Source organism: Prionailurus bengalensis, chromosome C2, assembly GCF_016509475.1.
Source record: "Prionailurus bengalensis isolate Pbe53 chromosome C2, Fcat_Pben_1.1_paternal_pri, whole genome shotgun sequence".
Lineage (NCBI taxonomy): Eukaryota > Metazoa > Chordata > Mammalia > Carnivora > Felidae > Prionailurus > Prionailurus bengalensis.
Window position 1 is genome coordinate 128,695,957 of NC_057350.1, and position 15,911 is coordinate 128,711,867.

At 46.8% G+C, this 15,911-nt stretch overlaps 1 protein-coding gene across 2 annotated transcripts in view; it reads right to left on the reverse strand.

Annotated features, from left to right (window-relative positions):
- EPHB1 (EPH receptor B1) overlaps window positions 1-15,911 on the reverse strand; it is a 430,256-nt gene that overhangs the window by 56,080 nt on the left and 358,265 nt on the right. For both annotated transcript variants that reach the window (XM_043595343.1, XM_043595344.1), the window contains exon 11: window positions 3,325-3,572. In XM_043595343.1, coding sequence (XP_043451278.1) covers window positions 3,325-3,572 — 248 coding nt within the window. The remainder of the gene's footprint in view (window positions 1-3,324; window positions 3,573-15,911) is intronic.

The window sequence follows — 15,911 nt, forward strand, 5'->3', positions numbered from 1 at the left end:
TTTGGCTATGGCACAGGACATTGAGGAGGGCTTCAGGGACCATTCCTAAGATTATGCAAGAGACACCAGTGCCAACAAGGATATATTAAATAATGGATTTGCATGCTACATAATCCATGGCATAGACATTTAAAAAATGAATACTGAAACTATTGAATGTGTGGTTAGAAAATAACAGTGTTTCTAATCCTTTCAGAAGGTGAAAGACTCTAAGTCCTGCAATGGGAGAGGAGCAGTGGGTGGGCTGTGAGAAGCCAGTGTGCCCAGTGGATCCCCAGTGGCCACAGCCACCCAGACGCTGACCCAGAGCTGGAGCTGCAGCCACTCCCCAAAGCCACCATGCCCAGTGTAAACGGCCATGGCCAGTTTGGCATGTGTGTGTCGGGGTGGGGGCAGTTGCACAAATTGAGGACTAACTCTTTTCCTTTATTCTCTGAATGGTGATCCTAAAATTATACTACTTCCCAAAAGATGGACCCTGCAGAACTGAACTGATGACCTACTTTTCAATTTTACCAAGCAGCAGATACATCAATTAATGTTGCTATGCTCCAGGGTTTGGTAGTAAGGCTGAAATTAGATTTATAGATTACCTGCCTCCATGCCGTGCGAGGAGTCAGAAACGCTTCATTTCCCTCTCCTCCTTGCGCTGCCTGCTCTGGCCGTCCCTTACTTGCCATCCTTTCTCCTCTGCCTCCCTGTGTTCCTCTCTTGCCCCTGGCTCTTCTCCCACCGCCCAGGCCTCATCATCGTGACAAATACTGGTGTCTACCATGCCCCCATGTCCTGGGCCTCACACGGAAATAGCCCTGTGTGGAGCATCTGTGTGGGGTTTTGATTTTCTGTAGCCTCCTGAGAAATGAATCTCCTTGTTCCCCTGCATGTTCCAGGGAGAAAGTCTGATCACAGTCTTCAAATCATGTTGTGACTCTGTGAAGTACAATCAGGTCACTTGTAGGAAATAAATGACTCCTAAAAAGGTCTGGAGGCTGGTTCCAGAAAATCCTTTTTCTCCTAACATGGCCTTCTATTCACATTTATTTGGCTGTCTTCACAAGAAGATCCCTGATCACGAATGAATGCCCCCAGGAAAGCATGGTCTCTTCCTGACTCTGACATGAGAGGTCTGGCCACAAGAATAAGAGTCCACGGACGCTCAGGATGACTACATTTCCCCTGTCACTCCCAAACCTTTTTGTGCCAGAAATGGTTTTTCATGTTTTTTTTGTTATTTTTTTTTTAATCCAAGTAGCATTCACCAGGTGATCACTGTGTTGGACACTGGGGGTTTCAAAATAAAAGGCATAACCCATACCCTCAAGGAGCCTGTACCAGGCAAAGTACATCCACCCCATCATTTGCCCCCCCCATTCCCCCCTCCAAAAGCTACTATTGCCTAATAACCCAGAGGAGGCAAAAGTGTGTGTTTGCCCTGCCAAGGTAGCTTCAGTATGTGCAAATGCAGCTTCTAGACAGGTCTCCTGGCTACCCTTTCACACCGCAGTCCCCAAGCCCTGCTTCTGAACTTTGGAGCCACCACCAGCTGCTGAAAGGTTACCAGATAGGCCATGCTGGCTCTGGACTTTGAATACACTGCTCAATTGTTCCATCATACCTGCCTGCTACCCTGTCTGCCTGTGGGTTCCTCATTCTACAATCAGATAATTCTCTCTCCTCCTTGAAGCCTTCCCAGGTTTCCCCAGGAAGATTTCAGTTCTTCTTGGCTTACAATACTTCTTTACGCCACACACAGAGACAAAAAGCAGAATCTAAGTGGATGACTGCTGGATGCTTTGGGCACCAAGGTCCTCAGAGCAGGGACCTCTGTGGCAGGTTGTGGTCTCTCAGGTGGGCACAACAGGACCTCCCATCCCTTATGTATAAGACGACACCATGCTGCTGTTCCCCATCAAGATGTGGGGCACATTTCCTCCCCCTGAACCTGGGGGTCATATCACAGTAGTTGAAGGGTGCTGTGGGACTTGAAGCTAGGTTCCAAAAGCGGTCCAGCTTCTGCCTTCATCTCATGGGATGTTAATTCTTGGGACCCAGCTTGCTGTGAGGAAGCCCAAGCAGGCCACCTGGAGAGATGCCAGCTGACACCCAACATCAACTGTCAGACAGAGGAGTGAGTGAGGCTTTGTATGATTCTAGGCCCCAGATCTTGAAGTGCCCCAGCTGATACCACATGGAACAGAGATATCCCCAACGAGCCCTGCCCAGATTGCAGACTCATGAACAAAATAAATTGTGCTAAGCCACGGAAGTTAGTGATCTGTTACATAGCATTAGAGCAATGTCTCTTCCATCCCTATAGGCCCAGCACCCAGTACGGGGCATGACCATAGCACTCACCCCATGAATATTTCAAGACCAAGTGTATGAATGATACTTTAATCTGCAGCCACAGCTACTGTTTGGTAGCTTTGGTGACATGTACAGCCTGCCAGTTGGTATTACCCTGAAGTCCTTGCTCAGAAGGCCCAGCTCCATTGTGATGCTGCCCACATACTCTCTGCTCTCAGGGCCCCCAGCAGTCCCCAGCTGAGGCTTTGGTCCGAGGCAGGACTTGCTCGCTGGCCTATGCCCAGTCAGCTGCCACTCCCCAGGCATTAGCATCTTGTCTGTTCTCCCTCACTCCTGCCCTGAGTAACTCTGTGATGTCCCATAGAAATGAAAGTGGTTCCAGCGTGGTTCCATGTGAGCACATTCTGACAACAATCACTTACAGATCTTGCAGCCGGCGGCCTCGAGGTACCCCCACCTCTGCTGTAGCTTGAAGTCATACTTCCTCATCAAGCCCAGAAAAGACTTGTGAATGCTCGTGACACTGTCTATTCCTTGCATGCCCAGAAGTGCCCCTTCAGAGGGCGGGTGGCCCAGGCATCAGAAAAGGGCAGCCTGCTTTATCTCTGAGCTGCAAATGAAGGGAGCAGGCGGGGAGGGTGGCCGCGCTGGAGAAAAGGCAGAGATGGCCACTGGCGTCTGTGTGAATCACACAGGGCAGTGTAGCAGCTGAAGTCTCTTCAATCTCCGTGATTCATGCAGATGCCGATGGCCATTCTTCACCTGCCTCCCTATTCATTCGTATTCATCCAACGAGTATTTATCGAGGCCCTACTCCACGCTATCCTCCTACCAAGGGGTCCACAGGCTCCTCTTTGTTCTATCCTTTTAGGAACAAATCTGTCAACCTCGCTAACATCTCCAACGCCCACCCACATTTCATCAGGCGATTCCTAAGTGGCAGCCTACCCTCACGCAGACACTTCTCCCCAGCAGCCAACAGTGCTAACATCATCCACACCCCTGGGCTGCCCTTACCCTGAGGAAAGAATCCAAAGCGCCGTTCTCCATGAACTCTGTGATGATCATGACAGGCCGACTCTTGGTGACCACGCCTTCCAGGCGGATGATGTTGGGATGGTCAAACTGGCCCATGATGCTTGCTTCGCTCAGGAAGTCCCGACGCTGCTTCTCCGAATACCCGGCCTTCAACGTCTTGATGGCCACATAGATTTCCCTCTTGCCCGGAAGTTTCAGACGCCCCTTGTATACCTCTCCAAACTCCCCTGCAACAAGAATACAATCATTACTCATTTCCTTCTCAGTCCGTGGAAGCACAAGGGGAGGCAGCTTATCAGGAACAATGGTGCTCCAAGTGGAACTGCAATTAAAGTGACAGAGATGGAAATAGCGTCCTTTCATTTTATTTTTTTATTAAAAAATTTTTTTTTTTATGTTCATTTATTTTTGAAGGAGAAAGAGAGCATGAGTGGGGGAGGGGCAGAGAGAGATAGGGAGACAGAATCTGAAGCAGGCTCCAGGCTCCCAGCTGTCAGCACAGCCCCACGCAGGGCTCGAACCCATATGCCGTGAGCTCATGACCTGAGCCGAATTTCGATGCTCAACCGACTGAACCACCCAGGCGCCCCTGTCCTTTCATTTTAACTATGATGTCCTAGCCACACTCAGTTCATAGAAAACACTGAAGTTATACCAAAATATGTTCCTTGCCTCAGTTCCTAGAAAGACTTTAGGTAACTAAAGTGGAATTTCATGGGGTGCCTGGGTGGCTCAGTCGGTTAAGCGTCCGACTTCGGCTCAGGTCATGATCTCACGGTATATGGGTTTGAGCCCTGTGTGGGGCTGTGCTGACAGCTGGGAGCTTGGAGCCTGCTTCAGATTCTGTGTCTCCCTCTGTCTCTGCCCCTTTCCCACTCACGCTCTGTCTCCCTGTCTCTCTCAAAAAATAAATAAACTTAAAAAAATAAAAAAATAAAAAATAAAGTGGAATTTCAGAGTATATATGAGTTTGTTTTTCTTCATGTTTGGTTTTTGTGTCCAACCTGAATAATGAAAATGAAATGGTCAGTTTCACTTTGGCAGATCATAATTCATTTTTAGCAGAGCCTGGTGAAAGAACATCCAGGGGCTGGGGGATATGTTCATGCTCTTTGGCTCTCTGAATGAGATGTAAAACATTTATGTTCCTACATTGCTCTGGAAGCTTCTGTGTTGATTGGATGCCCCAGAACGCAGACACTGAGAAGTGAGGTGGGGAAGTTAGCAGATGCTGTGCGGGATAGAAGGGGAGGAAACAAGATTGGCCAGAGTCCCAGATCACAAGGCAGGCCTGACATTATGAAAAGAAAGGAGGAAGCAGGAATGGACAAGGAGAGCTCAGATCGCAATGCAGAGCTGGCTGAGGCAGACCTGTCAGCTTCCCCCTCCCCTGGGGAGCTCCACAGTCAAGAGCACCCATTCCAGGAAGGCCTGGGCTCTAGCCTCCCTCCATGCTCAGTCACTGGTGGGGGCTGCAGGGAAGCTGAGGCAGGTCCTGAAGGCGCTGCAGCTGAAGGGTGGCAGCTAAACAGTCAGTGATTTCTCCAAGCAAATACGAGCCGCACATCTCCACGGGTGCCACAGCATTTAAACATTTGTGCAGTAAAAATCACCGAGTAAAAACAATTCTGGAGACACTATTTCATAGCTGCTTTAAAAAAATCTGTTGAATCCTGTTAAATGTGCTTTCAAAAGTTATTCTACGACTTAGCCTGGTTTTGTAACTTCCTGTTTAGTTATCTACTTGTAAGTGTATCGCTGAAATGTGTCAAAGGCCTGACAGGAGACACAGGGTCTTTCTGTGGGGGGCGGGGGGGGGGGGGGGAACTTTCTCTTTCACCTTTAGCTTCTGGAAGAAAACGAGGGAGCAAACTGAGCGGATAAACTACTGGCCGAATTAGAAAAGGAAGTTAACATCTCCTCTGCGATTTAGTTGGGAGTTCTTTTGTTTTCTACTACAAATGTAATTGGAAGGAAACTGCACGAAAGGGCTTTTCATACAGAACTCCAGAGTCAGTGGGACTTGTTAGAATCTAGGGCTGGAGTGGAGGTTGGCTTAAGCACCATTAGGATGATTTCACTGTGGACATATATCATGTGGGACCCTGGTTTTGACATTTAACCCAATGCTGCCTTGGTGAACAAACTGCTTCAAGTCAGACTGAGTCTCATTCACGTTCACAGCTTGTAGTGCCCACTGAAGTGCCTGGGATGCCAGTGAAAGGTGGGGGGGGAGGGGCATGCTTCTTATTACTTGTTCGGCTTTTGCCTTGTCTGCTCTTGGGTCATAACCTGCTGGAGACTCTATCTCTGCTCTATCCGAAATAAGCAGAAGTGCCAGTATTTAAATTTTTAGAAAAGATTGTTTACTGTAGCCTCTTCTACAGTGAAATGCTGTATGCCCATCACCAGGGAATGGTTGGAAAGTGGTGTATTCATCCTGTGGGATGCCATGAGCTGCTGAAAACCGGTAGAGGGGTTGTATGCATGGACTTCAAAGGTGTCCATATTATATTGTTAAATGAAGAAAGTTACGGAATGGGAATGTGGTATGTACCCAAATGGAGTGTGTGTGTATGGGTGCAAAAGAAAAACAAGGGACAAAATCCATGTAAAATGTATTTAAACTTCAAATTACATGTATTTTTAAAAATGGTTGCCCTACAAGGGTGGAGTAGGAGTGGGAAGTAAAGCTAGGCAATTTAATTTAGTTACTTTTATGTTACTTTGATGTTTGAATTGTTACAATAAGCATTACTTTTGTTGGTCAACTGAGTAACATTATTTTAAATTTTTATCTCTAAAATATTTATTTATTTTTAATTTTTTTAATGTTTATTTTTGAAAGACAGAGCGTGAGTTGGAGGAGGGGCAGAGAAAGAAGGAGACACAGAATCCAAAGCAGGCTCTAGGCTCTGAGCTGTGAGCACAGAGCCCAATGCGGGGCTCAGACCCTCAAACTGAGAGATCATGACCTGAGCTGAGGTCAGACACTTAAACCGACTGAGCCACCCAGGAGCCCTGAATTGAGTAACATTTTTTTTAAAGTACTGCACAACAGGGTCCTGTCATATATGCATGTGTATGTATATGTACATATGTGTGTATATTATATGTGCATGTGTATATATTTGTATACATGCATACACACGTCTACATGTATGAATATATATGTGTATGTGTATATATGTATAATCTATATCTGTTTGTGAATATGTACATATACAAACCATCCTTCTGACACCTTGACCTAGCAAATATTGAATAACCATGAGCTAGATGAATACAAATTGCATATTTGATAAGTATGCCAACTGAAGAATATCGGTTAGTATTTCTTCCTTGTTGTTATAATAATGAGTTACATTTTCTTTTAGTAAAAGGACAGTTTAGGAGTTGAGGGGACAGATATGATAACATTTTGTCTTAGAGAAGATAGGACACCAATGTCTACTGACCACCTACTATGTGCCAGGCAATGTGCTAGGCTCTTTACAGGTCGTATCTCACTTAATCTTCATAGCACCCTCATGAGCTGGGTACTATGATGCTCATTTTACTAAGAGGGAAACTGGGGCACAAGAAAAACACGCCCAAACCCCACAGCTATGAGTCAGAGCCAGGGTTGCCGTCCATGCCCATCGTGCTTCTGGCCTCTCTACAGAGCCACACTGCCTCTCTACAGGTGTGCTCGATTAGCAGTGCCACAGGGAACACAGCTGTATGAAGTCACAACTGAGGGGCCACTGTGCTCCAACTGTGCAGGTCCTAATAGTTCATATGTAGTCCCTGTCACAGCAACTCACACGCAGGGAATTGCAAACACAGTGGGACTGTCTCACAGACAGATGTCACATTTGCTGGAACTTCCTGCCTGGAATCGGGTGGGGTCAGAATATTTAGGAATCAGAATATCCATCAATTTCTACATCAGTGTGCAGAGTTTGAGGAAGGGCTCCAGGTGAATCTGATGTCCCCTACAACACACGAGGGACACCCCAGGTAAGGACTTCTCTCCCACACCAGTGTTTCCCTAAGTTGGCCACCCACTGGAGTCACCTGAACATACTTAAAAGCTGCCCACAGGATCAGTTACGATAATTTGTGGGTCAGACCGAGGTGCAAAATGAGACCGTGGGACTCCTTGTTTGGAAATTATGAAGGATTTCAAGCCTGTGACAGCATAGCATTAAACTAAGTGCGGGCCCTTCTGAACACGGTGTTGTCCAGGCAGCTCTGATGTGCAGCTAGGTGCGGCACCATGGGTCTAAAGCACCCCAGCATATTTCAGGTGGATTAGGGAGCTGCCGGAGGCCCTGGGATATCTGGGATTCATCACTGCACCTTTGGATCCCTCAGAAAGCAGTGCTGGTATATGGGCTGACTCTTAAGCACAGCGCCTGCCACAGAGCGCGGGCTTTATACACAGGGGTGGAAACACAAGAGGGAAGAAACCAATGAAAGTGTGGCTTTGGCAAGTGCTAACTACACAGAACAGCGTGGCTCCTGTGACATTCTTAACTGACATATGTTATTTCATTGCTTAATCTTTGTGGCTGACCGGTTTTCAAGTGCAGTGTTTCTAATACTTGAGCTTTAAGTTGTATCCTCTGTAGGGGTTTCATCATACAGTTTTTTTTTAATTGCTTTTTTTTTTTAATTTATTTGAGAGCGAGTGTCAGAGAGAGAGAGAGGCAGGGAGGAGAAGAGAGTGAGGAAAAGAGAGAATCCTAAGCAGGCTCTGTGCCATCGGTGCAGATCCCAGCTGGGGGCTCACAAGTCGTGAGATCAAGAGCCAAAATCAAGAGTTGGATGCTCAACCAACTGAGCCACCCAAGCGCCCTTTATATAGTTTTTTTAGAATTATAAAATAAAAATGGGGTCTCCTAAGAGGATTTTTGGGGTAGTGAAACCACTCTGTCTGAAACTATAATGGTAGATAGGTGTCATTATACATTTGTCCAAACCCGTAGAATGTATGACGACACCAAGAATGGGCCCTCATGTAAACCATGGACTTCGGGTGATGGTGATGTGTCAGTGTAGGTTTGTCAATAAATGTACCACTCTGGTGGGGGATGTTGATAATGGGCGACATGCTGTGCATGTGCAGAGCAAGGGACATATGGGAAATCTCTGTACCTTCCGGTCAGTTTTACTATGAACCTAAAACTGCTCTTAAAAAAATGTAGATGTTAAAAAAACGTGCCCTCCTTGGGTAGGGAGAGATGGGCTTTGTAGTCAGTCACTATGGCGGTAGAGGTGCCACTGCTCTAAGGAATCTGCTCTGCAGTCACTGGGAAGCAGTGGCCTCACAGTGATTCTGTAAAAATAGCTCCTTTCCTGTCTGGCAAAGAAATGACTTCATATTCTCCAAGCCCAGAGGTTTTCAAAGTACCAACTGCAAAGGAAGCCACTTAATCCACAGTCCTCCCTCCCTCCCTCTCTCTCTTTCTCTCTCAATCTCTCTCTCGGAAGCTGTGCTTCACCCTGTCATTAAGTGGCCCCAGTGCTGGGAGGGGAACTCCGGCAGGGAGTGGAAGAAGCAGCTCGTGTCTATACCAGCCCTGCCACCCCACTTGGGGCACTTCACTTCTCCAGCTGTCTTGGCTTTATAAACCATAAAAAGGAAGGGTCGACCACCACAGCTTCCTAACAGGGTGTTGAGTCTCTGAGAAAGTGTTTTGTAAACTACAAACTGTGGGTGACACATGTGGGTGGCGATTTAAGACAAGCCAGGGGTAGGGGCATGAGGTGGGTGGTACGTGGGGGTGGGCTCTGGAAGAAAAAAGGAGGAGGAGCACGTTTCTGCAAACAAGTGGGAGCCAAGGCAAAGCAGGGCTTTCTGCCAGGAGTAGTGGGGGAGTCCCGCTGCCAGGTATCGGGGTATAGACAGTGTCCCCAGGCGAGTCTAGCATGCTAAACCGTGAGGGCTCTGGCTCTCTGGCACGGCCACAGCCTCATGGGGAGTGGGAGTCGATGGGCATATTGCCGTTATTAGTAACAGAAAACTGAGGCCTTGTATGGCTTATAATCTGAGAGATCCTGTCACCTTGATCTTTGACGTCAGGTTCATACACCATTCTCAAGAAACCATTGTCGCTTCTCGACACTTTCCTGTAATTAGGGCCAGAACTTGCTGTCTGTGATGCTTTGATTTGCCATGATCTGAGCACCAAAGAGCTTCCTTTTACATGAGCTTCAAACCACGGCCATACATTTTTCAATTTCTGATAGAAATTCATAACACCTAAAAATATTCTCGACCAATCAAGCATTAACATTATATTTAAAATAGATGTTTATAGCAAATGACTGCATACTGGTTACGGCTGATTCTCTCTATGTAGATCCTTTACAGATAGTAACTGCAGCCAGCCTCATCTTGGTCTGGCTGGACTTTGGCAAGCATCTTTGAGGCTGACCTTGGAGCCTCTACTACAGCCAATCCTCCCTCTGGCCAGGACCTCGCTCCAGCGTCAGGCCAGTTTGGGGGCCAGTGGCTCTTGGCCGGCAGTGGTTCTCAAGGCGTGGTTTCTGCCTCACAGCGTCAGCCTCACCTGGGAACTTGTTAGAAAATACAGATTCTCAAGCCCCACCTGGATCTAGTGGATCCGAAGCTCACCAGGTGGGGCCCTGTGACAGGAGTGTTGATATGCCTCCAAGGTGATTCTGACGCCTGGCTCAAGTTTGAGAACCACTGCCCTCAAGGCTGTCAGCTGAGGGTAATTTAGCCACTTCCTGCGATTGTCCTCCAGACAGCTACGGAAATTATTCCCTACAAGTTTTCAGCCCCTTGCCAGTTCCTCTCTCCTACTTTCCTTGACAAAATGAGGAAGAGAGAAAAAGTAGTTCAGCAGCATTAAATGCCTCAACTATTATATATAAAATCAGAAGGAAAGAATTTTCAATTTTTGAAAATGAAACATCCAACCTGCCAGCAGGTATTTGAGGCGGTAGCTGTTGGCTATGTGCAGTGCGAATCTACACACACAATTGCACTCTCTCTCTCTCTCTTTTTTTTTAGCAGTATTTTGAAGTCACAAACTGCCTTGGGGGAAAAAAAGGAAAGCAGAGCTTCTAGTTACTAATTCAAGCTTCCACCAGAAAAGGAACTTTTAAAGAATAAATTCAAACTAGGTTTTAAAGTATGATTTCCAGCCAGCTTTATCACACTAGCCTGTGCAAGGTAAGTAGGTTATGGCTAAACCAGGGATAGTAAAAGCGTGTCAGGCATTCTGCTACCTCCTAACCCTGCACCCAGGACAGACATTCCTTATTGATGGCAGCCCCATTCCTCCTTTCCAGCAGAGCTCCCCAGATCCCCGTTACCAGGCTACTGGAGCCAGCAGATGAGATGGAAGTTGCCCGTGGTGTCCACAATACTTAATACCTACAGGGTGAGAGCAAGCAGACGTTCTCTTTTCTTGTAGCTGTTTGCAGTCATTAGACTCCTGCCTACCTACAGATGACTTACTGTTTTCATTAGGTAGGCAAGCACCTATCATTGAAAATGCTAGCTATCTTGGTCCTCGTCCTTGTCCTTCTTAAGGGAGATTACCGAATCATTCTAGAAGAGGAGGGCGCCTACCCTATGGGCAATCTGAGTTCTAGGATAGTATCATCATTACCAGCAAGGAGGCTTGCCTACTCTAAGCTCCCAGACAGAGTTTACCATCAGAAGTAATGTCACTGCATATTTAACTGCCCTTTTCCAGAACAGTAACCAAAGCGTAGGTATGTGGGGGTTTCATTCACCAGACCTCCATCAGCCGTGTCTGGGTTTCAATTCTTGCTCTATCATTCACTCAGCTGGCAGCGCAACCTTTGGGGAGCTATCCTCTGAATATTGATTTCCTTACCAGTTTAAACACACACACGTGCCCACACACACGCACACTCACTGACACACCCTAAGTCACATTATGGGAGGAAGCGAGACAATGTTTTCATAAAGTATGTCCACAGTGCGTGTTCAATATATGCCAGCTGTCTTAATTATAATTACTCAAGACATCTATTTGATTTGCTTTTCTGGAAACCCTTCCTGTTGTGACTCCTATCCAGTATGAGGCCACCCTCATGCTGCCCACCCTCACTTCAAATGAGCCCAGGGGAATCAGGCTGGCTGGTGGCCTTTCTACCAAAATACCTCCAAGAAACCCATCCTCTTCTTGAAAGAGAGAACTGGTGGGCCTTGCTGGCCCCATTCCCAATCTGTGCACATCAGAGATCCCCCTCCCCAGCCTTCCTCGCCCAGCCCTCTCCCCACAAATCTGTCGCTCTCTCACAATAAGCCATCTGTGGAAATGCTGAATTGGCAGCTGCTGGAGTCAGAGGAGGAGATTTATTAATAAAATACAATTGCCATATTTTCCTCTGGAAGCCACCCTCTAGTGACACCTCTACCTACATTTTCATGCACTTGAAAATCATGATCAGGGCTGTTGCATACAGTTACACGGGTTACACACTGCCCAACCCAGAGTGACATTCATGCTGAGGGGCCTAATTACTCATGGCAACCTTGCTTTATGTTTTGGGCGAATCTATGGATCAAACTGGTCAGAACTAACCAATGCCTTGGAGTTGACCCGTGAGATGTTTCCTATGAGTCAGATTCATGGTCACAAATTGCTAATATTCTCCAGTTCTCCTAATTGCTAATATTCTCCTAACCAGAAGGCCTTCTGCCCTCTCTAAACAGACCAATAATGTCTATTACCTGCAGGGGAAGAGGAAGGCCAGCCATTATCCCACTGGGTCATTTCGAGAGCACCAAGTGACTTAGGACCCTTCACTTCCTTCTAGGCTCTCTCCATTCTCCCAAGCTCTGTCCAGTTCTCCAAATTTTCCTCCCCACAAGGACCTACTTTCATTGAACCATATGCAAATAATATTTGATTGAGCACCTGAGTGCCACACCAGGCCAGGCGCAGGAATAAAAAAATCCTGAGATTGCCCTGTCGTCATTGGAACTTTGAGCCTGATGATGAGAGACAGGCAGATAATTGCATAATGGTTAATAAATTCATTATTGCTCGGTCTTCCTGGATGCCATCACACCTGGCTCACAGTTACTCTTGTGTAACTCTTTTTAAAAAAATTTTTTAAAGTTTATTTATTTTGAGAGACAGAGTGAGCAGGGAAGGGGCAGAGAGGAGGAGAATTCCAAGCAGGCTCTGCACTGTCAGCACGGAGCCTGATGTGGGCTTGAGCTCATGAACCATAAGATGATGACCTGAGCCAGAACCAAGAGTTGGATGCTTAACCGGCTGAGCCACCCAGGTGCCCCTTGTTATCCCTTCATCCAACATCCTCAAAAGTTGAGAAGAAACATGGGAAGCTGCTGCAATTCTTCAGCCTCACAGTTTCTAGACTTTACTGGCCTTCATTCACATGCACAACTGCCACCCCACACCCTCCAGGGCCTGGCAGCCTTCCTCTCCCTTCAAGGGCTTTAACTCAATGCCCCTCATTTCTGGCCACAACCTCCCTGTTGTGTCTCCCCCATCAGCTCCATTCACCATGTTTGGATACATTCTGGTTTAGATCCGTTTAGTTCCTCGAGCAGAGCTTTCTCTACCACCTCCATCCCAGCAGTAGCCATCTCAAACCCACTCCACATTTCCAAGCAAAGCCCCATAAAAGTCTCCATGCCTCCGAGGCCTCACCCACCCCTCCCCGTCACCCATTCCAGGCCAGTCCAAACACAGCATCTATCAGATTTGTCTCCCCAGAATCTCATTCCTGTTGCCCAGCCTGCTCAGATGTCTACAAGACGTCACCATTTTCTACAGGATAAAATCCATACCGCAGCCTCTGGATCTCTGGGTCTCAGGCTGATTCTCTAGACTCAATGCTCAATGCTTACCCTCAGGAAAAGCCTCCCTGTTAGCCTTCTCTCTTTTGTGTTCTCAGGAAGTACCACATAGAGTATCAGCCCATGCAAAGCTTTCATATCTTTAAGGGTCCCTAAGGTTTCTCTTCCTTGGATTCTCTCCTGCCATTAAGCCTCCCATCTCCAAGACTATGTATTCTCTGGGCCGCTCATCTTAGCTGTCAATTGCCTACCCTCCTCTTATGGAGTGGCACTGTATGTTGGACAATCACCACTACAGGGCAAGGATTGTGAGGCATCGGTGTATTTTCCAGCATCCACAATGGTCCCAGGCACAGAATCAACGTTCAATGAATGAGGATCTTCTTGAACTCTAAACTTAATCCCTCCTGCAATAATCATGACCTTCCCCTCTGGCTCTATACTCAGCAGGCATAGGTGGGTTCCTCTGCATCCTCTTTGCAATAACCTTGCACACTTTGGAAGGCTGGGGTGTGCCAGTAAGAGTTCAACTACTAGTTCTCCAGAAAGCAAAGAAACAAAGACCTCCCATTTGTAGCATCTGCCAATTCCTACTGTGTAAAAATTCCAAACCGTGGCAGATGTCAACCTACCAACATGTGTCATTGAACATGGGGCTGGAAAGAGATGTACACAATTGGCTCTTGTGAGCTGGTGCCAGCTAGCTCCAACATCCTGCTGCTAGAAGGTCATATTCATTTCTCTTAAATCATGCAATTTTCCTCTTCTGTCACCATCTCATTCTCTAATGAGTGTCACAAAAATTTGCTTTTTCTACTAGTTTTCATCCTTGAAAGCTCAGGCCAAAGGTTAACTCCTTTGCGAAGCCTTCCTGATGCCCACACCCACTCCCAGAACAAGGAGCTGACCATGACTCCTTGGTGGCCCAACACTTTGCACATGCCTGTGTTGTGGATGGCGTGATACAGTGAACACGTTACTGGCCTATCTCCCACCAAGACTGTCAGACCACTGAAGGGGGGCGGGGTTGCTGTCTGTCCATCTCCGGAATCCCACATGCAGTATGCAAGAAGTATTCAGTAAAAGCTTGTTGAGGGAGGGAAGGAAGGAGTACACCAGCAAAAGGACAAATGACTTCTGAGTCTTCTTTTCATGTTTTGTTACCATTTTGCAACCCAGTTTTTGCCCTGTGCTCCCAATCAGCCAGGAGGCTAAGAGCAATATTGCCAATAACACTGTATAAATATTACCTTACAAAATTCTTTTCTTTTTAACTTGACCTTCATACCAGCTCTTTTAGCACAAAGTGAAGTGAGTCTCCGTGAGGCAGGGTTTGGGGGAAGCAAGAGTGGAGAGAGAGGAGAAAAAGAACTGGGGAGTGAGGACTGATTCCAGCTAGGAGTCTCTTCTGTTAAAACTGCATCAAGTTACACATAGTGGATTAATATCCACAGGGATTAGCTCTGGAATTTATGGATCGGGAGGAGATGAGTGTCTGGTAGAGAGTAGGCAGCAGCGGACTGGGCACAGGTCTCTACCCTGTGCCGCTGGGCATCTTATAAACCGCTAAGTGTACTGATCCCTCCCCACTACCACGCGAGCCACAAAGAGGGCTGACCTTCTCGGAGGAGGATGCACAAACACGGTAGCAGCAGCACAGGCTCTACAAAAATGGCAAGTGAAGGATGGAGCAGGGCCATCGATTGTCCCTTTATAGGCATCCAGCAGTTGGTGAGCTCACCCCAAATTGTCACTCCCTGGCAGGGTCATAAAGTGAGAAGGCTCTTTACTCTTCCTCTGACAAAGGTGGGAGGGGGCTGATGTGTGCTCTCTGGGGTGAAACACAGTCCAGAACACATTGCTCTAAGCACATGACATAAGTCACAACATTAAAATCACTAGCACCATTACCACACGACATAACAACAATTAATAATGTGGGCAAACAGGGTGTGGGACTGTAAGCATGCCTCCCCAACACTCTTTCAAGTTCACTGGAGAAATCTGAGCCTCTGGGAGTAATCCAATTTATCTGGTATCCAGCCTTCCAAGGCATGATCCTTAAATATGTCAGCTTCTAAGGAGGAAGAGAAAATTATCTGCACAGAAGTGAAAGTCGTGGTTCAGTAACATATTTAATGAAAGTCAATGGGAAATATGTATAGACTCATGTGGATCAGATTATGGCCAGCCGGCTGGAACTCCTGAGGGGTTGGTGAGAGAAGAAAGGTGTGTCCTGACAGGGACAGTCCCAGCAGCCACCACAGAGATGCCGTGAAGGTAGAGCTCTTTAAGAGGGAATCCAGAGCATGAAAATGGTAGCCTAATGGGGCAAGCTTTCAAATGTGACTTCCAATTTCACAGATGGCTTTTTGACCCCTCGGTGCATTAAGAGAGGCAGTGAACGGAAGGATAGTGACTTTCCCCCTAAAGATAATATCCAAAGTGGCTGCCTGTAAGACTTAGACTAAGCACATTTTATCGAGTTAAATGTTACAGGTAGAGGCAACTCCATGACTCTCCAAATACTGATATGAGTGAAGCACTCCTAAACACAGGAACTAAAAAGAAGACTACAGTGTATGAGTGAAGAGAGCTCGAACAACGGCTAACAAGAATTAAAGACAAAGAAAAGATAAAGAATGCTGTAGAAGAAAATAAAAGTAGGAAAGAGGACACAAAGCAAACACATATTTTAAGACAATTCAAAACAGGCAGCAGAGGAGCCAGTAAAAGAAATTAC